The sequence below is a fragment of the Strix aluco genome, chromosome 22, assembly GCF_031877795.1.
Source record: "Strix aluco isolate bStrAlu1 chromosome 22, bStrAlu1.hap1, whole genome shotgun sequence".
NCBI lineage: Eukaryota > Metazoa > Chordata > Aves > Strigiformes > Strigidae > Strix > Strix aluco.
The window spans coordinates 3,738,701-3,764,500 of record NC_133952.1 but is presented as its reverse complement, the minus strand read 5'-3'; the positions used below and the strand labels follow the sequence as shown (position 1 = coordinate 3,764,500).

Genomic DNA, 25,800 nt, shown 5'->3' with positions numbered 1-25,800 from the left:
CTTGGCCTCTGGCCACAACAGTAATGTAAATGCAAAGACAGTTAAGAACCATCTGTCAGAGACCCTGTTAATTTGGTAATTGGGTCATGTTTGATGGGAACAGATCTTATCCTCGTTGGTGCTTCTGGGTAACAAACTGTTGTTAGGGCTACAGTCTCCCAGAGTGGTTTCCCCAGTAACACTTCCACTGAGCATTCCTGGATGTAACCAGACTTTTTTTTCCCCCCCAAAAGGCATGTACAATTACACTCTGGGTATGGGTTGAGACATGCAGTCAAGGAGGATTTGATGTGCTATAGAATACACACTCTGCAAAAAGGAGTAAATCAATACTGCAGGTGTGTTACATTGGTTGAGTTGCTGCAGCCAATGCAGTTGCAGCAGAGGAGGGAAGCTGGGTCTGAAGAAGAATGGAAGGAGGCTTGAAAGAGGCTCTTTTCTAAAACAGTTGTCCTTGTGTCTCATCATAATAGCACCTACCAGCCTTATTAAGGCTCTGTAATCCAGGCCTGTCTCTCACAAATATTCAGTGAGAGGTAGGCCTGATTCTGCTTCTGCTAAGGTAGGCCAGCCAACTAAGGGAAGGACTGTCTGTGTTACAGCTAGGAGACAGATGATGGGCCCAGAGTCACCTTGAGAGCCTCTGAGAAGGTGCTGAACATCAGATCATCGAATCTTGGCCGAGTGCTCTTATCACAAGACCCTTCTTCCCTTAAGAAAGCATGTTCTCCTCTGACAATTCTTTTGTCCTGGAGTGGCTTAAATTTATTTGGAAGCAGATCATTCTGTTAGAGACGTAATACTAGTGGATGGATACCTTTGGCTTACTTGTGCTCATATTTGCTGCTATTTACAAGTTTGGCAAGGCAGAGGAGTGTGTTGAAAGCCTCCTTTCAATGGCAGACGGTTGGCAAATGGTCTGTGCTTCACATCCCTTCCCAGGGCAAAAGGCTGGGTCTCCTTGGGGCAGGAAGCACCTTCAGGAATGCAAAAAGTATAAATGCCCTATAGGGAAATGGTGCCAATGTGTGAGTTCACCGAGTAGTTGGATGTCCTTTGTCCCTGTGCATCTTCTGGAGCTCCTAACACCTTAAGCGAGCAGTAGGGCTCAGGCAGGCAGCTGAATTGTCTCCCTAGGAATGGGGTATGAAGAATTCAAAGCCCATACCTAATCTCTAGGATTCGCTTGGCTGTGTCTCTGAAATTGCATGCAAATTGCAGTTGGTTCTATTGTGTTTTATTGGTGGATAGTGAGTTTTTTCTGAGAGCCCAAGCTCTTAGTTGAACTCAAACATTCAGCGAAGCTTCTAAGCCCCATGGGAGAATCGTCTTGGTTTTTCCATAGAGAGTGTTTGGGGTTTTTTGGGTTGATTTTTGCAGCTTGTCGGAGGAGTCATATACGCATCCTGTGAAGTTCTAGGCTTTCTCTGTCTGACACAGGCAGGAAAAGCACATGACCAAAAAAGATACTTGGCGATGCAACAGGTGAAGGTGTTTCTGACATTTACAGTGGTTCTTTTGCCATCAGTGACAAAAAAGGGTCTGTTTGGGTTTTTTGTGAGTCCTCTTCTTATTGGCTGTGCTGGATTGCGAAGAAGAGCAGACTGCATCTACACTGATGCAGTATGGACACAGGTTCACAAGTTGGAGTATTTTGGATCAAGAAACCCTCCTGGATATCTAGCTAAGGAGTTGTGCTGATAGCGTAAAGAAGCTTAGCTTGGAATGGAGGCAACTCTCACTTGGCTGCCGACTCCGAAGCTGGTAACTGCTATTAAACAGTGCTGCATCCCTGTGTGTATGAGCTGTGTGTCCGTTAGAAGTAGCCGTGCCCTCCAGCACAGGGCAGCTGAGTACTTTGGGCATCTCCTTTGTGCTTTATTTCACCAGTCAGCATGTCGAGGGCACAGTTTAATGGATGCTGCTACTGTGCAGTCCAGTTCTGCTGCCCAGTTTGGAGCTGCAGAGGTGACGCAAGCTTTAAGAGAAGAAAATGGGAAGGAAATGGGGATCGATCAATGCTCTTTCTGTCTAGCATGACCTTGAGGGCTCATGGGATAAATGACCCTGATTATCTCTCTGCTTTTCATCCCTGAAGTGCTCAGAGGCCTTGGGGGTGGGGGGTGGGTCTGTGAACCGAGCCTTTGTAGGTCTGTAACCGCGTTGGGATGTAGAGATGGAGCTGTGGAAAAAAGGGAGCTTTTGAGCCTCAGGCCAAGTGGCAAAAACGCAGTTTCATCTGCTGCCTTCTGTGCTGCACAAAGGCTCTTCACGTCCAGCTGCTGGCGTGAATGGCAGAAGGGCTTCGTGTGCCAGCTCCTCTCGGAGGAGAGGCATTGTTATCGGAGAGCTGGCTGGGATCTGGATTTCACAGCCAGTTTTCATTTCCATCTAGTCAGTTCTGCTCATACCCTAGATGCAAATATTGCCAAACTTTGAAGTCTCTGCCCATAGGACAGCTGGAGTTGGCGTGGCAGGCTAGGTCGGAACTATACTTACCAGCTGTACCAGGAAGAGTTAACTGTGTCTTTCTGAATACCCAGGAGTGCCACTCATCAGCTTCCTGCATTACAGACGGATGGGTTCTGTCTCCAAGACCTTGTTGTCAAGGTGTAGATCCAGATGCAGATTTTCACGCCTCAGGCCTGTTTGGCTGGTCTTTTGCTGGTTTTGTTCTGCTATTAATGTGGGGTGATGGTAATACTGCGGATGCTGTCCCTGTTCACAGTTGGTTGTTGCCTCTGAATTGGCACGACGCAGAAATCACCTCAGTGCCAGACAAAGCATCCAGGAAGGGCTGTGTGAGCACAAACTGGAATTGCTGATTCTACATTGACAAAGTCTTCTTTAGCAACTGGGATGGAGTAAGTGGGAATAGGGCCATCTGTCAGGGTAGTGTTTTAGGGAGAACTGCACGACATGTGGCTTGAATGTGGCCAAGAGTGTTGCTGTGTAATCATAAGTCATGCCTCTAATAAAGGCAGGTCTGGAGGAGGGGCACACAGTGGCTCTGCTAGCACACTGCTGTTAATGTTTCTGTGGGCTCTTCAAGGATTAGCACACAGAGATCTCATTGCCGACTTCCAGCTTGGCCTCGTCTGGTTGCCGAGGAGCTGCTGCTGCGTACTCCAGCAGAGCTTGTTGGACAGTCAGCATTTAATCTGCTCGTGCACATGACAAGCCCCTCACATGCCAAAAGTCGTGGCTGTTAAAATCCCCAAGCTACAGCAAAACCCATGGCAGGAGTTACATAAAGGCAGTCACACCATGGGCAACATGAGTGCATCCCAGGGGTGGTAGTGGCCATCCCGCCACTGTGAGAGGCTGCTGCATGTCTCTGTGCTCTGCGTGCCCTTCACCCGTCACCCCACAGTCCTGCAGGTACACAGCCCCGAGCTCACAGAATTTGATGTCCTCTGCTTTTGGGAGAGTGAGTTATGGCAAAGTCAGCAGAGTCCTCCCAGGTGGATTTCCACTAGACCCTGCAGCGCATCGGTCAAGGTGGTATCCAAGAGGAGGCACCGGGGAGGAGGAGGTCGTTTCTCCCCTCACCTGAGGAGCCAGGTGTCCGTCTTGCATGTGCGAGGCAGGATGGAAAAGCAGCCGGATCCCTTCTGCCAGAGGAGAACTCCTTGGTGCTGCTCCAAGTGCTTGTCTAGACTAGAGGAATTTGCATAAAGGTATCCAAATAAAACGACACCACTGTAAACCCTGTGCAGACTTAGCGTGATACCGGGAACCTTAGTGAGTGACAAGGAACGAGGCTAGCACACACCCTGGTGTGCACATCCCGCTGACACAGCCGGGCTGTGTTCCCGCAGCTCCCCTGGGGCAGACAGAGCCTTTTGTCGCCGCTTGCATTTGAGGGCCAGATCTTAACATCGCTCTGAAATCAAGAGGTAGGGTCCAGACGCTGAGGTAGCGGGACCTACAGCCCAGGAAAACTAAACAGGAGATGATTTTGTGGAGCTGGGGTTAGATACTCAATACCATCCAGATATTTGGTCTTTCACTGCGTTGATACAGGGGCTGTACCCTGCTGCAGAAAGACCAGAAATGGGGACAGTCCCCCCAGATCCCTTGCCATGGTCCAGCTCTTCCTTCCATTTCACCTCGTGCACAGACCACTGTGGCTTTTCTAATTCTTCACTCTGTGAAATGGCTTTTCTGTCCGACCTGGTACGCTGCTTATCCCACCTTGAGTCTCCTGCATCTCACTGTCACGGTTGCTTTGGCAACAAATGGAGAGAGCTGGGGAGCAGCTCCCCACTGTAAAGAACGAGAAGTTTGCCCAGATTTATGAATCTCTCTCTGACCCAGCCCGTCCATCAAGCAACGGGCTTCCAGCCACGTCTCCCCAGCTCGGGGGGCTGCTGCTAAGTGTGTTAAAATACAATTAACCTGTCTCTCAGAGGTTAGTGTGGCCTTCTGAGGAAGGCAACTGGGCTCTGCTGGGCTGAGGGTCTCTTGGAACAGGCTGATAAAGGCACCCAGCCCCTTGAGTCTGGAGGGCACCACTGCAGAGGGAAAAGCATTAACCCCTTCGGTACAGTTTATAGGCTTTGCAGATATCAGGCAATATATTGGCTTGGGTGGCTTTTTTCCTGTTTTGTTTTTTTTTTTAAAACTAATTAGATGACAGCATAGAAAACTGTTCATACCAGAGTGAGGTCAGAGCCTCATCCAGCTGAGAGGGTAAGTAGTGTAGGAAGTGGAAGGGATGGCAGAGGAGGAATTATTCCCCTCCTCTGTGTGAGGTGGTCTGGGAAGCAGAGCGGACTGGGAGCTTGCGAGGTGCAGAGTCAGTTCTTGGCTGAGTGACCTTGGCCAAGGAGCATCCATCCATCCCTTCCCTGCTGTAGAATCACGGCCAGTGTGAGCAGCAGCTGAGTGAACGGAGAGCGTGTGGTGCAGCTTAAAGAGGTAGGTGGTGTCCAGGAGGCATCTGGACTCTGAAGGCCGGTGGTGGGTTTCCATTCTCTCACGCTTGCAGTCTTGTTTGCCTTCCTTCCTCAGAAGAAACGACGAGGTGACACACATTAAGATCCAGAACACAGGGGATTACTATGACCTCTATGGAGGGGAGAAGTTTGCCACCCTTGCAGAGCTGGTGCAGTACTACACGGAGCAGCAGGGGCTGCTGCGGGAGAAGAACAGCAATGTCATCGAGCTGAAGTACCCCCTCAACTGCCAGGACCCCACCTCAGAGAGGTAAGCCACGCTCTCGAACAGCCTCTCCTGGTGGTGATGATGTTGCCTTCCCAGATGGCTCAGACCATCTGCAGGCCTGGGTTTGGAAAGGAGCCTGAAACAGAGTGTGTTTGGGTGTGATTTTTGCATTTGTGACCCAAAAGCTGCACACCTCTGGGATACGGTTCCTGAGCTGCTCTGCCTGCAGGCATGACCAGAGGCTGGCTAGGGAACATTAGCAAGGCACAGAAGCTGATATTTGCTCAGTGTCAGCGTGTGCTAATAAGCTTTCTGTAGCTTTTAAGCAACAGGGAACATAGAATTGTAGAATCATAGAATAGTTTGAGTTGCAAAAGACCTTTAAAGGTCATCTAGTCCAACCCCCCCACACACACACAATGAGCAGGGACATCTTCAACTAAATCAGGGTGCTCAGAGCCCCATCCAACATGAGCAGTACGAGTCCATCTGCAAAGGGTCCTGCAGGCGTATCCTAGGAGGCACGCAGCTTTGCTTTTAAAAGAAGCAAAACGTCTGCAAGTGACGTTTCTGCCTGCAGAACGCTGGGTAGAAATGCCCTGTAAAAAGTCTTCCCCCATTCCATCTCAGTCTGCAACCACTGTTCATCCCAGCAGCAGCACGCTGGCGGGGATGGGGATGGCTGACTTGCTTCAAGAAGCGACTTGCCTTGGGCTACTTCAGGATGTTTCCACCAGCCGATTAGTGACCTTCTTTCCTCCCCTTCATCTATGACACTCCAGTGACCCCTTTTTTTCCTTTCCTCCCCCTCAGTTTCCCCAGTGTCATAGGCAGCGGCTGACATGGTGGGTTGGAAAGGGGAATGCCTGCTCAGGCGGCTGGCGATGCCAAAGCAGGCCCCTCGTTACTCTAACTTTAGCAGCCGGGGTAAGGCGAAGCTGTGACTAGTCTCAGTTCCTGAAATGGAGCAGAGACGCTCCTCTCCACGCCGTCATGTGAGCCGGCTGGGCCGAGGCGCTGGGAAGTCCCTCCAGCTCATGTGCTCCCTTGTTGCCAGGGAGGTTTCTTTGCTCCTTCCAGATCGCGGTGTGAAAAGCAGCCGGGCAGCCGCTCGTGTTAGCAGAAGCTCTGGAAAAGTGGAAACCCCCTTTCAGCTGGGTTTCCCCCTTTTCTCCCGCCAAGGAGAGTCTGGCTTGGCAAGGAAGCTCCATAAAGATTTCTACTCCAGACCACACATCTGGTGGCATCAGGGAGAAGGGAGGGAAAAGGGTCCAAGTCCTCTAAATATATGAAACACGGTGGTGTCAGGATATAGTGGGATGTGTCGGGGTAGCAGCGTTTCTAAGACCTGGGCCTGAATAGCAGCAGTGCTTTAAGCAGGCGCCAAGGTACTTCACCAGAGTGGGCCATTCTGCCCTCCGCAGCAGTACGACTCGTGCAGCCCCGTGATCCTAATGCCTTCTCAAGCCTGCAGGAAGGAGTCTTCCTCTGTAGAGGTCTTCCCAGTCCAGCTTGAAATGGCTGCCTTTATAGCATGCTGAGTCGGGGCTCAAAAGGCCCAGCATCACTGGCTGCTGTTCTATAAACTTCGTCCTCCGGGACAAAGTTGCTGAGACATGACGTGATGCCATTGCATCGCCCCTGGAAGGTTATTTTGAGCCTCTCTGAATTCCTGGCAGCTTGGCTGGCAGGCCAGGAGCCAGCGTCTTCAAAGTGGGACCTGTGGCATCTGCCCAGAGCCACTGCTGAGTGTTGACGGAGTGTGAGGATTGAAGGCTCCGAGGCAAAAAGAAACTCTGCTTCGCTCCAAACTGTTATTTGTATCTATGGAAGGCTGTATGCTGGCCCATGGGGCATGACTGCCCCGGGTAGGTGAGACGTGCTGCCTTGGTGAGCTGCTGTGCAGCAAAGGCCGTGCGAGCCTGGTTTGTGTGCTTAACCCCAAGGCTTGTGGCAAGGCTGCTACAGACTTTGGACCGAGTCGGTTCAAAGATAGCCTGCACTTCACTGGGACTGCGGCGTAAGTATGTCAAGAGAAAGGATTATGAGAGATTAGATGGAGAAACAGGGGCACGTGCGTGCAAGATGTACGCAGACGGGGAGGTGGAGCAACTCGTGCCCACACAGTGAGGCTTGGGAAGAGCTGAGCACAAACCTCTGCACGTTGTAATCACAACTGGCCGGAGACATGGCTGTGGGCAGGGTTGGAGGGGGAGAAGCCTCCTGGGCACAGTGGGGAACCTGTTTTTGCCACTCTGGGTGAATGTGCAAGGGCGCTTCTGCTCTCCCTCAGCCAGACCTGTGCTGAGGTCACTGACCGGGGAGGGGAGCAGCAGTAACTACAGCGAGGAGGACCCTGCTGAAAATCCTTCCCAAACTGTCAAAGCATCTTGTTTCTGGTCAGTGTTGTCCATGCTCGTGTCTGATACTGACTACAGCCTGCTGACTCCAAACATTCTTTTTCTTCTGTATTAAAAAACAAAGGAAAATGTAACCACTTTCAAGTTAGAACTGCCAGAATCATGTTCTTACAGCTTCGTCAGAGCCCTGTCCCTAGCTGACAGTGCTTGTCATACATCACGTGGCAGTTTAATATACTGATGCCATTTCACGTTTGCCTGGAGGATTGAGCAAAGTCCTGAGACTTCCAGCCTCAGGCTAAGGTATTGATGTGACCCTGCAAAGTGTTGGAGGGAAGTCACTGGTGACTCTTTCTAAAATAACTCAAGCTGGTGTGATGCCAGTGGGTCGAGCAGTCGGAGTGGGAGCCTAGAAATGGGTTTCCTGCCAACACCATCCCCAGCAGTGAGTGTAGCTCTTGTCTAAAGGCAGTGCTCTGTAACGATTCTGAGCTGACCTTGCTCTCCACCGCTGCTCCTAGGTGGTACCATGGGCACCTCACTGGCAAGGAGGCAGAGAAGCTTCTGACAGAGAAGGGGAAACCGGGCAGCTTCCTGGTGCGAGAGAGCCAGAGCAAACCAGGAGATTTTGTATTGTCGGTGCTGACAAATGAGGATAAGATGGAGACTGGGGACCGGAAACCGCACGTGACCCACGTGATGATCCACTACCAGGTGGGAAACGTCTGGTCCCCTCTCGCCCTGCGGGTGGGTGACCCAGCTGGGAGCATTCGAGTCTCACCGTGGTTTTGTCACTCTCTCCTGCAGCCAGACGGGAAGTATGATGTGGGGGGAGGAGAGAGGTTTGACACGCTCACAGACCTGGTGGAGCACTATAAGAAAAACCCCATGGTGGAGAAATCTGGAGCTGTGGTTCATCTGAAGCAGGTAGTAGCTGCTCTAGCACATATTTGTTGGTTCTGGGCTCATCCAAACTCCTGGGGGAGTGCACAGATCTGGCCCTGCTCTTTGGATACTCCCTACCCCTAGAACATCCCGCTGGCTACTTGTGCTTGTCCAGGCTCACACTTGCTCAAGGCCTCAGGAATGGACCCAGCTCCTGCCAATAACCACAGGGATTCAGGAATTGGTTTTTTCAAGGGGAAAGTTATCTGTCTTTCTGTTACCAAAAGTGATTTCTATTCTGTCTTCATCTGTCTTTCAGCCGTTCAATGCCACGCGCATCAATGCAGCTAACATTGAAAACAGAGTGAAGGAGCTGAACAAAATGGCAGATCACAGTGAGAAGGCCAAGCAAGGGTTCTGGGAAGAGTTTGAGGTACAGAATGCTCCTGTGCACTGTCCCACTTGTGCCTGTGGGTGAAGAATGTCATATTTGCATGGCAGTGTCTTGATTTTCCAGCACTGAGGACCTCTTCTCAACACTGTTTCTCCTTTCCCTGTTTTCTGTGTTCAGCTGAGTTACTTCCTGGTCCTTTTTTTTCATTGCTTTTTCTCGTGTCTGAAGCAGTTTCTCCTTCCTCATCCTAGAACTGCGTGCCTTTTATTTCCTGCAGGGATTTGTGCCTTCTTCCCCCATTAACTCTCTCATTAAGCTGCTTCTTGGCTCCCTTTCCCTTCCTGCCAGCACTCCCTCTGCTCTTCTCAGCATTAGGAAGCTGAGCAGCTAGTCGAAAGAGCCCTTCCTTTGCCTCTTACTCCCTTTGTCTGCCCAGAACAGTTTGTTCTTTTGTACTCTCTCCACAGATGCTGCAGCAGCAAGAGTGCAAGCTCCTCTACCCCAGGAAGGAGGGACAGCGACCTGAGAACAAGGCTAAGAATCGCTACAAGAACATCCTTCCCTGTAAGGAGACGCTGAATACTGGTTTGGTGTTTTTCAGCACGATTTCTGCAGCCTTCTCCGGGGCTAGCTAACCCTGCAGACTTTTCTGAGTTGGGAAGAGGTGTACACTGTCCTGGTGGAATGGTCCAGTTAGTTCATGATGTTCTCCATCCCCTTTCTAACCTGGTCCTTCTCTTTTGCATGGGAAGCTGATAAATTGCTCTCCTCTCTTTGTGCTGTGAGTCCAAATATGCTTCAGAGCTCAGCTGTAGTTCAAAAGTCATATGGAGGCAGGGCTAGAGCCTCCAAAGGAAATGCTGGTAAACTTGAGCTCAGGTTAGTCTGCAACACTGCGTATCACTGATGTCCATCCAACATAGATTGGCAATGTAGCTGTGAGCAGGTAGTGTGGAGGACTGCGCAGTGTCATGAGAGCATTTTATACCCTCTTTTGCAGTAGTTACCCTTGTGACTTGATAGTAAGAGCCTTGCTGGGAGCCACTGTGTCTGCCCTGCAGCAAGGCCCACCCGTGCTCCTGCGTGTGTGACTCACTCCCGTGTTCATTCTGGACTCTCTTCTCCTTCAGTTGATACCACACGCGTGGCACTCCGAGACGTAGATGAGAGCGTGCCTGGGTCAGACTACATCAATGCCAACTATATCAAGGTACTTGGGGAAGGGAAGGCACCATGGGGTCAGCCCAGTGCCATGTTTCTGGTGGGTAGGTGCAGCAATGATGTAAGTCTTGAGGAAATGGCCTGTCAAGACCAGTATCTTTCACTGGGTCCAGGCTAAACACTGGATTTTTCTCCTGTATCCCAAGGGGTCTCCTCATTCTACAATGTCCTATTTGCCCCTATCTAAGAGTTTATCTCAATCCCCTCCTTTCCTTACCCGGTCAGGACGTCCTAGGGGACTGACCCAGACTCTGTCATCGAACATAATCTCTGAGGTCAAATTATAATTGTCACCTGTAAGCTAAGAGCTGCTTGAAGCTGTATTTCCAGCAATGCTGCTCTGGGACTTAAGCACCAGCCTTTGGGAAACCTTCAGGGTGGCTTCGTTCCAGCCACGTCCACCTGCAACTTCTGCAGCTGCCTGCTGGCAAGAGCCTGTTGTGCAGTAACACGCGTTACAGCAGCGTAAAGGTCCCTGGAGGCAGGCAGACCATTCTGCTGGCAACTGTTGAAGCTGGTGGTGAGAGCAGTTCATGTCCACAGGTCTGATGAATAGAGGAAAATCAGCTAGCTCAGGAATCCTGCATGCATGAAAGGTCTGCTGACTTTGCTGCTAAAGGTGCACTAAAACAATTCTCAGTTCCCCACTCCAGCGTCACTGGTGTGTTTTTCCCCTCTCCTTTGCTCCTCAGAGCATCCCTGAAGATGGAAGGAACTCGGAGCACTGCAAGATCTATATAGCCACCCAGGGCTGCCTGCAGACAACAGTGAATGACTTCTGGGCCATGGTGTATCAGGAGAACAGTCACGTTATTGTCATGACAACCAAGGAGGTGGAGCGGGGCAGGGTGAGCACTTGTAGGGTGCTGTCCCCAGGCCTGAAAGTTACCTGCTGCTAGTACTAATAGTGTTTAGTTAAGTTGTCTCTGGGTAGCTTTCATTTCATTTCTCCTCTGTCTTGTAACGTTGTTTTAGCTCTTCTTCATGAAAGAAACGTATCACTTCGCTCTGTGCAGCCAATCTCCCCAACCCCATAAATATTAATGGGGTGTCCCTCATGTGACTTGTCTGCAGGGTCTGGGGAATTGCAGGTGGCAGAAGGAGAGAAGAGCATCGTGCTTGTTACAGCAAGCTGGAAAGTGGCTGGCGGCGGGGGGGGAGTTGCAAATTGCAAGCTGTGTGAGGGACAAAAATAATTGCCCAGCCTATCTGCATACCACCTGCATGCATTTCACTAAGAGCAGGTTGGTAGGGGCCAAGGAGTACAGTGAAATTCCATGCAGAGCCATTTACCAGAAGAGCCTTCCCTAGTAAAAAGAGGAGCTAATTATGACTGGCACTAGCAGTTTTGCTTAGGAACGAGGGCAAGGCTGTGCTTGCAGCAGCCTAGTGCAGAGATGAGATTAAGGTAGCTCTACTCACAAGCCTTCTTTAGTATTGGCAAAGTCACTATAGCAAGGAGGGGATGGGCTGGAGGACAGGAGGGGTGCAGGCAGACTGTGCAGCCCTTTGGGATGGAGACTTGGCTCAGGAGTTAGGCAACGACCAGACCAACAGCTGAGGTGCTGTGTTGTCAAGACTGTGCCTTTGGCAAAGCAATGCCTACCTGAGGCTGGGACTGGCTGAGGAGGGAGATTCCCACATCTTTCCTTTAAGAATGGCCCTTTCTGGGACATCCCCAACCCAAAGGAAATGCTCTGTGGGTATGACTCTCCTTTAAACCTCTGCACCGGGGCTACACACCCTCTGAATGCAGCAGCACCCCTGAGCAAGGTGTTGAGGGCTTCATCCTCCAGCTCCCTAGTCTTGACTAACAAGCAGCTATCTGATGTTGCTGCAGAACAAATGCTTCCGTTACTGGCCAGACAAGAGCTGCACCAAGGAATACGGGTGCATCTGCGTGCGAAACGTGAGCGAGCGTGAGGCCCAGGGCTACTACCTTCGGGAGCTGGAGATCTTGCGGACTGACAGGGTGAGTCCTCTGCTGCTGTCTGCCCACTGTGCTGGGAGCAGGCTGGTGCTGGAAATGAGGATGAGGGAGCTGTGGCTATTTCGTTTTTTTTTTTTTTTTAATGGTCCCACTGCTTAAGTTCTGGGCCACTTTGCCCCAGCTTTGGAAAAAAAAAAAAAAAGGAAGGAGAAGCCTCCTAGTAGGAGGGGTTTTCTGACTGGGTGGTGGGTCTCTGCTCCCCGCAGGATGAGCGCCCGAGACTGGTGAAGCACTATCAGTATTTTAGCTGGCCAGACCACGGGGTGCCCAATGAGCCAGGAGGGGTTCTGAGCTTTCTGGACCAAGTGAATCGAGCACAGCGAAGCATTCCAGACACGGGGCCGATCATAGTGCACTGCAGGTAGGAACCAGTGGGCTGTCAGCGGGGCACTGCAGTGGGGATGGGTAATAAAAATGTGTCTCTTCTTTTTTTGTTACACCTGCAGCTGGGGCATCACGTGAGCTGATGGTGGGTAGGTGGGATATAAGTAAACACGGGGGAAATGAGCCGCACTGGTGATAGCACAGGGAAGAGCAGGCCTGATCTGGAGTGGTCACAGAATCACATGATCTGGAGAGATCACAGAATCACAGAATCATTCAGGTTGGAAAAGACCTTTGGGATCATCGAGTCCAACCATCAGCCCTACTCTACAAAGTTCTCCCCTACACCACATCCCCCAACATCTCATCTAAACGACCCTTAAACACACCCAGGGATGGTGACTCCACCCCCCTCTGGGCAGCCTATTCCACTCTCTGACCACTCTTTCTGTGAAAAATTTTTTCCTAATGTCCAGTCTAAACCTCCCCTGTTGCAGTTTAACAGTTTAGATGCAGCCTGAGAGATTCTGATCTGCTAAGGGTCAGCATTTGGCTGGGCTTACCTTGGAGCAGCTGCCCAGGCTGGACCAACTCTGCCCAGGCTGGACCAGGCATGCAGATGAGTGTGGGAGCTGAGCTGACTAACTCGGCAATGTTTCTTCCTGCAATGATTTTCTTTCTTTTCTCTTTCCAGTGCTGGAATAGGACGCACAGGCACCATCATAGTGATAGATATTCTGGTGGATATTATTCACAGGCAAGGTGTGTCTTCCTGTCTATCTCATGGCTTTCACCGTTTGTCTTGCTCTGACAAGTTATGGGATAACCCTGCTCTTGTACAAGCAAGTCTTCTCGTTGGCATTGATGGGGTCACGATTTGAAGGTCTCCTGGACAACCCTCTTTTATTGAGGGCAGGACGGAGAGGAAACAGCTTCAGTAAGGGTGTAATTCCAGTAGCCCTTTTAGAAATAAGTCCCCCAAACCCTTCTGTGTAGAAGGGCTGTCACCCTTACCTGACACTCTAGAGCTGTTTACAACTCTCTGTGGTATCTCTGGGGCTGGTCCGGGAGCCTTGAGGCAGGCAGACCCTCTTCAGCAACAGTGTATGTATTTTGTAAACTGTGCAAGGGTGGTAAGTCTGGATCTGTAGGAAGTTGCCACAGAGCAGACCTAATTCCCCTGCCCTCTCCTTGCTCCAAGCAAGTCAGCCCTGCCTCAGCCTTTCTTTAGTCCAAGGTGCTCTGGCAGGGATAAAAAAAAAATTAATCTCCTAGACACAGAGATGCACCAAATTCCACAATATTCTGGTGCTTCGCTGACGCTGTGCAGCGCGATACTGAAAGCTTTCAAAGTTGTCTTAAGAAAATAATTTTTCAACTTAATTTCCACTCCCTAAACCTAATTTTCTCGCTGTTGAGCAGGTTTGGACTGCGATATTGATATCCCCAAAACTATCCAGATGGTCCGCAGGCAGCGCTCGGGCATGGTGCAGACAGAGGCACAGTACAAGTTTGTTTACATGGCTGTTCAGCAGTACATTGAGGCTGAGCAGAAGAGGTTGGAAGAAGAACAGGTGAGTTCCGTTCAGCTTGGCTGGAAGAGCAGAGGCAGAGCTTGACCCGCACCAAACACCACTTCCACCTTCTCCCTGGAACTCAAACACTGCCCTGAATACACAGAAACAAACCCACCCCCACCGCTCCCCTGCTGGCATACGGGACCTTGTAAGGCTTTCTTCTGTATCTGCTTCGAGGGGGAATTTATTGTCTTTGCTTTCTCTTTCAGAGGAATAAAAGGAAAGAGCGAGACTACTTGAATATCGGCTACTCTCCTATGGAAAAAGGCAGAGCCAAAGGGCAGCCCCCGTCACCACGGACCCAGTCTGTGTAAGCGGAATGTCTGTCTGTCAGGGTGAAGAACTTCTGCATCTATAGAGAGAGCAGCTGGAGCAGAGGCCCCAGTATTTATCCTCTGCCAGCCTGCATCTCCCACCCCTGCAACCTTGCTGGCCATCGTATGGGAATGGCTAAAAATAAACAGGTGATCCCAGCACGCTGCCAGCAGTGGCGGTAGCAGCCCACCTTGCTTGTGTGCTGTGCTTTTGGAAAGGAGAGGGGGAGATAGATCCCAGCCTTTAGCAAGTAGTGCCCCACATCCTTGACTCTGGAGAATGTCTCTGGAGAATCGGCTAGAGAGGGAAACTGTGCTGCTGCCACTGACTTCTACAGCAAAATCTGAAGGAAGACGAGAAGAGAGCGGAGGGAGGTGGATTCGCACCCATGTGGAGAGGCAGCATGTGCCAAGTAGCATGAGTTCCTTACATAAGCAGAGATAAAATACCCCAAATTATGTTTTTCTCTCTTGCCCCAAGTAATGGGATACCAGTGAGAGATGGACAGGGAGTTCTAAGTTGAAGGTGAGTGGGTAGGGACATGTCAATTATAGAGTATCAGAGCTTTTGGGTACCCTCAACTGCAGGATCGATTTTGAAAGAAGAGATGGCTAGGCAGGAGCAGAGGAGTGGGTGTTAAAGTGGAGGCAGAAATGCTGTTGCCAGGCTCCTGCAGAATGAAAAATCCACCTGAAGAGGGCAAAAGGAGATGTCACACATTATTCTCTGGGCGTTTGGCCACCGCCGGAGTGCTGGTGGCTGTGGCCCACTGTGTCTGGCAGCACGCCGTGCCCAGAGCTGCCTCTGCGGGCAGAGCCAGAGCTGGGCCCGGCAGCTGGGATGCTCCGGGCTGGGGCTCAGGCAGCTGCTGCCCTGGGAGCCAGGAGAGGGCAGGAGGAGGCAGGGAAGGGCCCTGTTTGGCTCCCACAGCACCCCAAAGGCAGGTGCAGGCAGAGCCGCTCTGGTCCCGCGGCACCTCGCCAAGAGCTCGCTTTCATGCAGCGCTGAAGGGAAATCTGGGTCCTTCGCTGGTGTTATGAACCTTCCAATTCCTGCTGGATCTGGCCAGTTGGAACCTTCCCCGCTGGACTCTGGAAACGTTTGTGTCCTGTTTAAAATGCCCAACTTTGAAACTACAGCTTTGAATAAATGAGGGTGGGGAGGACTGTGTGGGACTGAGCCGAGCGAGGTGAGCTCTACGTGGGCGGTGCTGTGGGCCCCAGAGAGCTCCCATGAGTTCAGCTTTGGGTGTCAAACCTGCTTTAGTGGTACCTGGATCTGGCCTTTGGAGCAGCCCTCTCCTTCCATTAGATTTTGGAAAATCCAGAGAAATCGCGTGTGTAGAGAAAGTAAGAGTGGGAAATAGTAGGAACTGTATCCGCTGGTCCCACAGAAACTTTGCATCTGTGAGAGGCTGATCTGTGGAGGAAGGTTCAGAGCTCCATCCCCAAGTAATATTTGAGCCCCAGAGGGATGGCCCAGCCAGGAGGAGAGAAAAGAGGGATTGAGAACAGCAGGTAGCCCACTGTCATCCTATCTCCAAGGCTGGGGAGGGAAAAAAGGAGCCTGGCTGGGCCATTAGCCACTTCCCACTGGCCACCTGCCTCTGGGAGACGATCCAGAGCGGTGAGGCTGTTAATGACAAGGCTTTGTTTCTTGACAGGGCTGATGATGAGTCGGCTTCCGTCTACGAGAACCTGAACATCAAAAGCCCAAAGGTTTCAGGGATGAGTAATACAGGGCGATAAAGGAGCCGGAGGTGAGCTGTATGGAGGCTGTACAGGTAGGAATGCTTCCCTCGGTTAACTGAGAGTCACCACAGTCTGTTTACATGGCGTTTGACCCAGCTCCTCTTCAGCTCGGCTCGTGCAGATCTCTGTGGCTCTGCCAGCATCAGGGAAGTGCTTTAGTGAAATGGGATGGAGCCTGAAGATGTGGCTGTGGCCAGCTGCTGGTGGGAGAAAGGGGGAAATGGGGTAATGGGATCTCAACAGACAAACACATTATGATGTTACCGGGGGTGGGGGGGAGATCTGCTTTCTGGGCTGTTACGTCGGGAAGCTGTCAGACACAGACAACAAGCCTGTGCTGTGTATGTGAACAAGTAGGAGAGACTGAACACACTGGGAGCGTCTCTGCTCTTGTAACCTCATCAGTGCGCTTTTCTCCCGGTTCTAAACCTCGCCACCCTTCTTCCTTCTTGTTTTGGACTGCAGGATTTACAGTGTTTACGTCCACCCTTTCCAAGTTCTGCAATTGCGGACAATTTTTTTTGCCCGTCTTGCCTTCCCCAAGCACCTTGGATTCAGCCAGGAAGAAGCTGACTGTAAGAAGCAAGCAAAGTCTGCGCCTAAGAACATGCCTTGGCCTAACTTATTCATGAGAAGGATCTTCTCCCATTCTCCCCTGTATCAGTAGGATGATATTTATGTGGAAGTGCCTCTGGACATTCATTAGGGCATCAAGGCTCAGTTTTTAATTTTTGTTTTTTTAATTTAAGATTCTTATTTTTTACACATAAATTGTTAAAAGAAACGGAAAATGACTATTTGCTTAGGAGCTTCCCAGGGTTGCCCACTTAGGGTGTTAGTAAAATGTTAGTACAGTTTAATGTTTTCATTAGGTCAATCATTTCTAAGCTAGAAGTGTTTTTAGACTAAATCCTGGAGTAACTTTGCTGCCTGTGAGGGTGAGAAATTGAGAGCACTGCCTGGACCCAGGTATTTGCACCTCTATTGATTCTTCTTCTCACACTTCCTTTTGGCTGTACCAGCTCTAGATTTCTATGCAACCCTGCCAGAGCACACCGAGCAATCCCCGCTGCTGGAGCGCAGCAGATGGGTGGGTGTGTGTGTCTGGGCGCCTGCTGGCCGCTCTGCGCCGGGGGGTTTCGTAGCAGAATTGAGAGGTGAGCCTCTCCCTCTTCAGCCGTGTGGGTCTGAGCATTGAGCTAAGCGAGACCCCACCGAGCTGATGGGCGCTGAAGAGTAGGAAAGCAGCTTTGTGTGCTGTGCTTTTAGCCACCCCTAGCGTGTAACAGCCTAGGATACTAATCTGAGCTGAACTTTTTGAGCTGGGCCCCTCTAAGCTTGATGCAGCTCTGCCATTACCTTGCTGCGTGACTTTTTTTTTTTTTTTTTTTTCCCCCTGCGACTCTATGACAAGGCAAGTGTTGTGTCTGCTGAGTAGGGGTGTTGTAGGAGTGTTTGTGACTTGAGCAGTGCCACGAAGATGAGTGTGTCACTGCGTGGGGTATCCCAGCTCTGTTGATAAGTCTTGTGACTGCCAGCGCTTCCTGCTGTTCCAGCCTGCAAATAGTCCTGCCAGAGAAACCCTTTCTGTGGGATCCATGGGTGTCTGAAGGTGCGCTCTGTGGGGAGCCTTGGGTCTGAGTGCCAGTGCCTGAACCCCCAGAGCACGCGTGGGGCTGACGCTGGGAGTGCTCCTGGGTCTCTGGGACTGGATGGGCTGGCTGCATGGTTGGGCTGTTAGTGCCCAAGTGTTGAGCAGAAGGGCTTGAACAAAAGCACAATGACAAACCTTGGCTGTGTTTCCTGGCCGGTCTTTCTGGTCCCTTGTCACAGGGACAGGAGAACTGTTTATTTTTATTGCACTTTTAATAAATGTTGAATTTTCTCAAGGCTTTTTTTTTTCCCCCCCCCCCCTTTCTTTTTAAGTAGTTTGCTTTTTTGGTGTGACTGACGGTTGGTGTGGACAGTGGGGCATCCTGAATATCTCCCATTGCCAAATGCTGCAGTTCAGGGCCCTGTTTTCACTTGCTTTGGCTCTTCCTTTTGACTGTGCATGAGGGAGAGGTTCAACTGCGTGTTAGCTAAACCTTCAGCCTTTGTTTCCAAGGACATAGTGAGAAGGGGAAGTGCAAAGGGACAGCCCCCGCAAGGATGCTGTGACGGACTACTGGGAACAGTTGGAACCGTGAGAACGTTTCTGTGGCCCGTTTGCCACCGTAAGAATCAGTTTTATGAGGCTGAAGATGCTATTTCCCTCTGCCCTGCCCTTAGGTCTCATCAGTGGGAGTTGGAAGGGTAACAAAGATGTAATGACAAAGCACTTCATCTCTGCTAAGTGTCTACTTGCTGGGCTTGGTCCCAAATGCACCTTGGGTGAAATGGAAGTGCCTTCTCTGCCTTAAGTCTTGCTGAGTCACTTTTTCCAAGAACACACTTAAATTGGTGCTCTGAAGATATCCTTTCAGTGGCAAGCACGGGGAACGGACAGGATGATACAAGTGAGAATCCCTGTCAAGCCCAGTGACTTTGGCAGAAGTTGTTACAGTGCCTGGAGTCGTTTCTGCAGACATGTGGCTGGCACAGATAATACCAGCCTGCAGCTGAACAACAAAGGTGTTGCAGATACAGCACATGCAGCAGCTTTCCACAGAAGTTTTGCATAGCAACAGACTTGAGTTACTTCTGCCGTTGCTTTAGCCTTTTCTATTTCAAATTAGATTTTCTGGAAAGGGAGACTGGAAGCATCTTTCATCCAGCTAGGAAGAAGCAAAAGCTGAGCAGTCTTTGCAGCTTCTCATTTTTCAGGTCAAATCAGGTAAACACAGAGGAAAGGGACACCTGGGACGACACTGCTGAGGTGAGAGTAAGTGTGAATTTAAAGGATAAAGCTGTCCACGGGTGCAGGATTGTACAACAGTGGGGCAGCTGATGCACGGGCCAGAGCCCAGACATGGCACATGCTGTGTAGCTACCGTGATCAGGGAATGCAGCTGGACTCGGGACTGCTAAGTGAACACCTCCAACTGCAAGTGAGAAGGGAAATGTGGAGTAATTGCTACAAATTGACACCTTGCATTGTATAAAACATAATTTAATACATACATGTATGGTACTTGCATACAATACTGTCTTACATCCATGTGTTTGAATAGAAAACATTTAATTGTAAGCGCCTTAATCATGAAGACTTTTGTTAATCACTGTCAGAAGATCACTGCATTAAATAAAAATACAGTGTAAGTAACTGGCCTGTGTCTTAATACTGACACATTTTAAGATTAGGAGGGTAAAGCTGACAAAAGATGGAACTTCTGTCATTTTGGCAACAGTTTCCCTGTGAGAAGTAGGAGTGAAGTTCACTGATAAGTAACTTGAGGGGCAGGGTTATACCGCTGTGTCAGTGGGTCTAATAGAACTCACCCCCTGTGTTCAAAAAATCACTTTCCAGGTAGGGATGAGTGATTTTTAAGCATCTTCTTAGGAGAAACGAGTAGAGTGGCTACTCTCTTCTGTTCAAAAGCTCATCAGGAGGGTAATGTGACTCAGAAGGTGGGTAGCAGTGGTAGATCCATGTTTTGTCAGCAGGAGGCAGCATTTACACCTCCAACATTGAACAACACAACGGAAATGTTTCGATTTTCATCTGCTTATACGACTTTGACATGTCTTTACCCTCCCGATCCAAGCTCCTCTTAGGAATAATCATGTAGAACCTTCAGTTTGCAAAAATAGCCCTTTATTCCCTGAGGGAGTTAGAGGAACTGCACCCACTGTCACCTGTTACCCAGCCAAGACAACACACGGCTGTGCGCCGCTCGAGGCAAACAGTCCTAGAAAACCTGTCTGCTGCTTCCAAAGCTCTGGTTTCCATGGAGAGTTTGGCAGCAGGATGCTGAGGCAGCTGCTTGGAGCATTCCTGGGCTGGAGACAGCTTGGCAGGCAAGTATTTCAGCAGAGCTCCTGGAGGTGGATGCTTGTGTTCGAGGGCAGGCAGAAGAGTGTGGGGAGTGGGCCACGGGGTCTGCCATTAAACCAAGGAATGATGTCAGGGCAGTAGCCCCTGCTCCTGCCTCCCCGACGGGCCGTGGGGATGTGGGGAGGGAGCCAGCAGCCTCGTGAGGGGCTGCCTCGCTGCTACTGGAAAGGGAGTTGTGTCACAGGGGCTGCCACTGTGGTGTGTTTAGGGGGAAGGTACTCTGGCCTGCTCATTGCAACAGTCCTGGTGAAGCAGCGGAGGTTCCCCGTCTTCAGGGCACACTGGACTGGCCACAGGATGATGCAGAACAGGATGATGATCAGCGCAGAGAGGAGGACTATGCGTTTCCAGTCATCACACATGTCGCAGCGGGACAGCCTCCCAGCTAACCCCGTCGGGGGGGCCTCTGGACTTTCTGGCTTGCTCATGGCCACGTCAATGGAGATACACGAGTCTGGATTCTCCGGGTCGTCAGATGCCTGACGGCAGCAGAGCTTGGTCCCTTCCATCCAGAGCACCTTCTCCTGCTGGAGTTCAGGAGGCAGCGTGGCAAGGAGCTCCTTGCTGGTCTCGAGTGCTGGGGCACCTTCCAGAGGGATGCTGGTCAGCTGCCTGCAGAAGGGGCAGGGGAGCTGGTCCTCTGCTTGGTTTGGGGGCAGCCCTGTGCTCAGGCGGGCCACACACTCCAGGCAGAAAACGTGGGAGCACTGGAGCAGCTTGGGTGTCTTGAAGGTGTTGTCATAGGTGTTGAAGCAAATGGAACACTCAACGGGGGAGGTTGGCTTCGGAGACGTTGGGTTCGGAGAGCCTGGCTTGTCGGTTGGGGATCTTGCCTTCCTCTTGCCATCTCCTGGGGAGGTGACAACAATGGGGCTGATGGGGATGGGGATTTCACTTGGAGACGCAGGGACTGGGCTGGTGGGAGAGTCTGGCGTGTTGGAGTGCCACAGCTGCGTGAAGCACGACATGACGGTGCCCGGGGAAATAAATAGAGCCCTGGGAGACTCTAGAAGAGAAGAAAACCACAGCCTTCATTTTAAACAATGTGAAGACACCCATCACCAGACCTATGTTTAACCCCTTAAAAGGAACAAAGAGCAAGTTCATGACTTCCACTGCATCCTGAGCTTGGAATAGATCCCTGCTAGAGGGGAGAACGACACAAGTAGCCTGTTCGAAGCTGCATTCCGAAGGTAAAGTTAAACATCCTGCAAAGAAGCAAGCAACCAGCAGAGATCCACCGTCCAGCCAAAGCCTTTTCACCAGAACCACCACGGCATTATAGATGGGTGCAGTCTTTCCCCATTTATGCCTCCCTCTGGGCAGAAAATACACAACAAAAACCTACCCCAGCTGGTGCTCCCCGATACCTGAGCAGGGAGGAGAGCAGAAGACTCCATGAGGTCAAGTAGGGACCTCGCTATGGCAGTCTATTAGTCTGGGAGGCACTCAGATATTATGGTGGCAGCATGAGCAAGGCCTAAGAGACAGATAACACTGTTCAGTTGTGGAGGTAGCAGGGGGGTGAATCTCTTCTCTTTGGTGTGCTCAGACAAGAGCTTTGTGCCTTGAATCGTGGTTCTGCACACTGCCGAGCACGCAAGCGAGGCACCAGCCAGTGATGCTGCTGGTTTTGTCTCTCCACGGTGGGAGCTGAACTCCCTCGTGTCACAGGAGAACCCAAAGGGAGGTGAGGAAACATTGTCATCTCGCAGAGTTTATTCCATCCTTGGCCGCAAGCAGCACAAGAAGCATCTCTGTCTTGTCACCATGACACAGCAAGAAAAGCAATGTTGGAGGAAATGGCCGTGGTGCCAGCACCAGGGGAATTCTCCACTGTTTCCTTGTAGCTCTGATTTCCCTGGGGAAACACAGTTCTTCCCTGTCCTCAGCCCCCAAGGTGTGCCACCACGGCCCAAGCCTTGCTGTGTGCTGCCATGTGCTCTCTGTTGTGGTGTGCAGGCACGAGCCTGGAGTTGAACGGCTAATATGCCAATTTTAGCAAATTGGTTTATAACTTACTCCAGCCGTTTCAGCAACGTCAGTATTACCTTGAATTCGAGTTATCTAGGCTGGACCTGCAGCTTCACCTACACTCTTGATATTCAGACTTTTCAGCTACTGAGCACTTTTACCTGAAAGCAAGTGTTTAGCTGGAGGAAATTCCCAGCGACAGCCCTGATGCGGTATGCCTGGGGAGCATTTTTTTAGGATGTGTCACTGAACTAGCTAGGCTTGATTCTTTGTGTTGGGAGATTTACCGATGACAAGCCAGAAATGTTCAGATTGCTGCTGTAATTATAGGTCTCCAGTCAATCCAGCAATGGCTCACCAGCATGGGCTAGAGACTCCACGTCTCAACATAAAAGGCTAATTTAAGGTATCAGAAAGACCACGTATTCCTCACATCGCACAAAAAATTCTCCATTATTTAGGTATGAAGCATTCTCCCCTCTCCCATCACAGCTATTATTGCCAGAGCTGAAACCAACTTTAAGAGCCTTCCTTCTTTTTCTTCTCTCACTCTAAATAAATTTCGGTGAAGCCTCTCCTCAAGTTACATTTTCAGTCACAGACTATCTGCACTTTTCAGCAAGTTGTAATGTTGGGGGTTTTTTTAATGTATTTTTTTTTTTCTGGCTATAGATCACCATGCATGTGTTAGCACAATCTGGCAGATGCTGATGAATTACAAATCCAAGCCCAAATTGGCACAGAGATGAGGGAAACCCCTGGTGGGGTTTTTTGGTACTAAATCTTGTTTTGCAGAACTCCATCCTCTGTCCCCAGTTCTTTGCAGTCCCTCAGCTTGGAGTGTGTCAGAAATTACGAGCAGCAAAACCAATGGCAGAAGGTAACCTCAGAAAGAGAGAGCCTTTGCTTACGCAAACTGTAATTTCATAACCTGTGTGAAAAAGCTGTTCTGTTGGGGTTTTTACTGGTTTGTAATACGACAGCTATAGCAACAGCAGTATCTTGACAGTAAACGTGAGGAAGTTTACTCACAACAGTTGCTTTTAAATGAAGATACAAGCTTTTGCCCGCATTTTCCCTTTGCTAAAGATGACCGTGACGCTACAGATGCTTGGTAGTTTTAATAAATTCAGAGTCTACTTATTTTTATCAACATCTTGGTATTATGTGGCACCTTGATCAAACGTGACGCAGGTAGCTGACTTAAACTGGGAAGATATGAAGAGAAGGGCACAGAGCTGAGGCATGGGAAAGACAGTTTTAATTCCTACTCTGCCACGCTGGGCAGGTCAGCCTCTGCCTGCTTCTTGTGCCTTTTGGTGTGTTGCCATAGTGCTGATGCTCGGAAAGTTAAATTGGGTTTGGGCAGCAGCTAAAGCGGGGACTAAGACTTCTCCTGGGCGCTAAATGAGAGCCCGTCACTAAAGCAGGAGAGTCCCAGTGCAGCCATGCAGTGTGGAATCTCGGTAGAATTAGTTAGGGCTTGGGGGCTTTGTTTGTTTTTCTCATTTGTTTTTGTTTTTCACTACACAATCATAGGATTTTAATTTTTTTTTTTTAAATACAAGGTAATATCTTCAATTGTTCAGGCCTCCACGGTCACACTGCATTTCCTCAGACCCTGCAGCTCTTTACCTCGCTTTCCCAGCTGTTTTCCCTGGCTTTCCAGAAACCTTGGGAACATCAATAAATAACTAAACCATTCAGGAGAGACACATAAACTCAGATTTAAAACTAAGTAGTTAAGTACTTTTTACTTCCCAACAAGTTCTAGAAAACTTATTTCCATGCCATAAAACCAGACAAAAGAGAACACGCAGTTAAGACAGTGGCCAACACTGTTCTGTAATATGATTCCCTAATGGTATCTTTAACTCAGAGCAACTGAATACACAGCAAGTTAAGAGGTGTACAGCAGATTAAAGTCTATAAATACCTGTTCAGAGTGCTGTTTAGAAGGAGAAAAGCATGTTCTGGGCTCTTGATTTCTACCCCTGAAGAGTCTTCCCTCCAGAGGATAGTCTTAGGCTGACGGTCTTTTGTATTTATAAGCCGCCTCCTGGTATTCGAGCTCGCCAGTAGCTTCGCGAGTTCTTTCCAAGCACGGTAGGTTTGGCAAGACAAGTAACCTCTAACAGCTCCCTGTGTACAAGTGGCCCTGCCGCTGTAATGCAAGTATCTTTTATACCTTCCTGTCCAGAGGTGACTTACCTGCTCCACCTGCCTTTCCCCATCACCACTGAATCACTCCGTTGGCTGCGAGCGCGCTCCCGCTCCGGCCGGTTTCTGTGACAAACAGGGCAGGCTGGAATGCTCCTGATAAGGGGCAGCGCTGCGAGGACACCCGCCTGTGGCTGCTCGAGGGAAGTGATGGGAGAAATGTTTATTTCTTCTTCAGACTGGGGAAGGCCGCCTGCTTTCTGGTAAATTCTCGCCGTTCTTCAACTAGCTTTGAGGTTTTTTAATTACTCTTCCTAATCTGGTCCTGTTTGTGCAGATGTACCGGCCACGTTTTCACAGGGCAGCAAATCCTATTTCAGGACACCTAAAAGTGGCAGTTATTGTTCTCTTGTTTCTTCATGAAGGACAAATAATTTGAAAGTGCCTTAGATTAACAGCAGAAACAAGATTCTGACAGTCAAATTTCTTGTGGTTGGTTGAGAAACAAATGTTGCAATCCAGAATAAGTTTGAAAGCCTGAAAGCTGTTTATAAATTAATCTAACCACTCCACACAATTATATGTCTGCTTCAAGCACCTATACAATTGTACAAAATAATACTGTATGGATTGTCACGGAGAAGGAATTTCATTCTTCACAGCTTTTTGTGGTAGTTGACATAGAGAAATATTACTCAACCTGTAAACCTTCTGTGGTTCAAAGGACATCAGCCCATGATCCAGGAAAACACATTTACACTCCTGTGCAGATAAGGAAATAATTGGGTGGGGAAAGTAACAGACAAACATTCAAATTTTAGTCTAGTTCTTATTTGTTGCAAATACTACTTTTCTTTGTTCAGTTTCTCAAAAACAATACAAGATGGTCTGTAGATCTTTTTTGGATGGTATCAGGAAGCCCCTTCTTAAAAAATGGTTGACAAACTTCACTCTAAAAATGTATGAACTGTATTCATCTCTTGGGACAGGGAGGTGTCTGAATCCCGTAGAATTTAGTGACACTCAGATACAACTCGCTTTGGCTTCCACATTCCTCTACTTCAGGTCAAACTTAAGGTATCAGAAAGACCACGTATTCCTCACATCGCACAAAAAATTCTCCATTATTTAGGTAGAAAGCTCTAGCGAGCTGAAATCCAAAAGGAGGCTTTTAAGAGAAGCATGTTGAAATTACTACAATTTTAGGATTAAAACTAAGGTTAACTGATCCTTCCACAGCTAGAAGGATCTGGTCTAGAGTGTAGTTCCTCCAGTGGATTCACAATGAGCTCCGTGGGTGACTCTAGAAGACAAACCCCTCAGTGGAGAATGCAGGTTAAGGCTAAACTTTCCCAGTTCTGCATGTCGGTGGTATAACTCCCTCAGTGGAGGGCGCATATCCCATAGGAATAACGATCCACACGATACCAGCACGGGGTACTCCCCATCTATTTATGTTGCTGTTCAGCGATGAGTGAGGCTGGGAGCAAACCCTGTCTGCAGCTGACAAAGCAGGATGTTTGATGAATGGATGCAAATCAGATTTTTAAAAGTCTTGCTCACTTAGTCACTTGCATAAGCACTGTGGAAAACCGGGCTCAAAATTAACGATGTTTCAGTAACATCTCGGGGTATGATACGTTCGGTAACACACTGAGGAACAAAAGTGCTTGGTTTGGGTTTAGCTGAGACCCCCTCCCCTGA

At 49.7% G+C, this 25,800-nt stretch overlaps 2 protein-coding genes across 4 annotated transcripts in view; one reads left to right on the top strand and one right to left on the bottom strand.

Annotated features, from left to right (window-relative positions):
* The window catches only part of LOC141933458 (tyrosine-protein phosphatase non-receptor type 11-like), a 57,719-nt gene extending 38,489 nt beyond the window's left edge, over nucleotides 1-19,230 (top strand). The window contains exons 3-16 of one of the 2 annotated variants that reach the window (XM_074848148.1): nucleotides 5,017-5,211; nucleotides 8,051-8,243; nucleotides 8,337-8,456; nucleotides 8,734-8,847; nucleotides 9,276-9,372; nucleotides 9,939-10,018; nucleotides 10,722-10,877; nucleotides 11,870-12,001; nucleotides 12,226-12,380; nucleotides 13,038-13,105; nucleotides 13,766-13,917; nucleotides 14,130-14,230; nucleotides 15,899-16,018; nucleotides 16,452-19,230. In XM_074848148.1, coding sequence (XP_074704249.1) covers nucleotides 5,017-5,211; nucleotides 8,051-8,243; nucleotides 8,337-8,456; nucleotides 8,734-8,847; nucleotides 9,276-9,372; nucleotides 9,939-10,018; nucleotides 10,722-10,877; nucleotides 11,870-12,001; nucleotides 12,226-12,380; nucleotides 13,038-13,105; nucleotides 13,766-13,917; nucleotides 14,130-14,230; nucleotides 15,899-15,983 — 1,648 coding nt within the window. In that variant the 3' untranslated portion in view covers nucleotides 15,984-16,018; nucleotides 16,452-19,230. The remainder of the gene's footprint in view (nucleotides 1-5,016; nucleotides 5,212-8,050; nucleotides 8,244-8,336; nucleotides 8,457-8,733; nucleotides 8,848-9,275; nucleotides 9,373-9,938; nucleotides 10,019-10,721; nucleotides 10,878-11,869; nucleotides 12,002-12,225; nucleotides 12,381-13,037; nucleotides 13,106-13,765; nucleotides 13,918-14,129; nucleotides 14,231-15,898; nucleotides 16,019-16,451) is intronic. The other variant, XM_074848149.1, reaches the window with a different exon arrangement.
* RNF223 (ring finger protein 223) lies at nucleotides 19,062-24,225 on the bottom strand. Of its 2 annotated transcripts, none has more exons than XM_074848150.1 (2): nucleotides 24,148-24,225; nucleotides 19,062-20,968 (listed from the first exon to the last, which is right to left on the bottom strand). In XM_074848150.1, the coding sequence occupies exon 2, from the start codon at nucleotides 20,928-20,930 to the stop codon at nucleotides 20,121-20,123; it is 810 nt and encodes a 269-aa protein (XP_074704251.1). In that variant the 5' UTR covers nucleotides 20,931-20,968; nucleotides 24,148-24,225; the 3' UTR covers nucleotides 19,062-20,120. The 2 variants fall into 2 exon arrangements, with proteins under 2 accessions (XP_074704251.1, XP_074704252.1); XM_074848151.1 differs by having other exon boundaries at nucleotides 23,873-24,204.
* Between the last annotated feature and the right edge of the window lie 1,575 nt (nucleotides 24,226-25,800).

What these genes read in the sequence shown, in the direction of transcription:
- RNF223 (XM_074848150.1), bottom strand. Translation starts at nt 20,930, where the DNA reads ATGTCGTGCTTCACGCAGCTGTGGCACTCCAACACGCCAGACTCTCCC.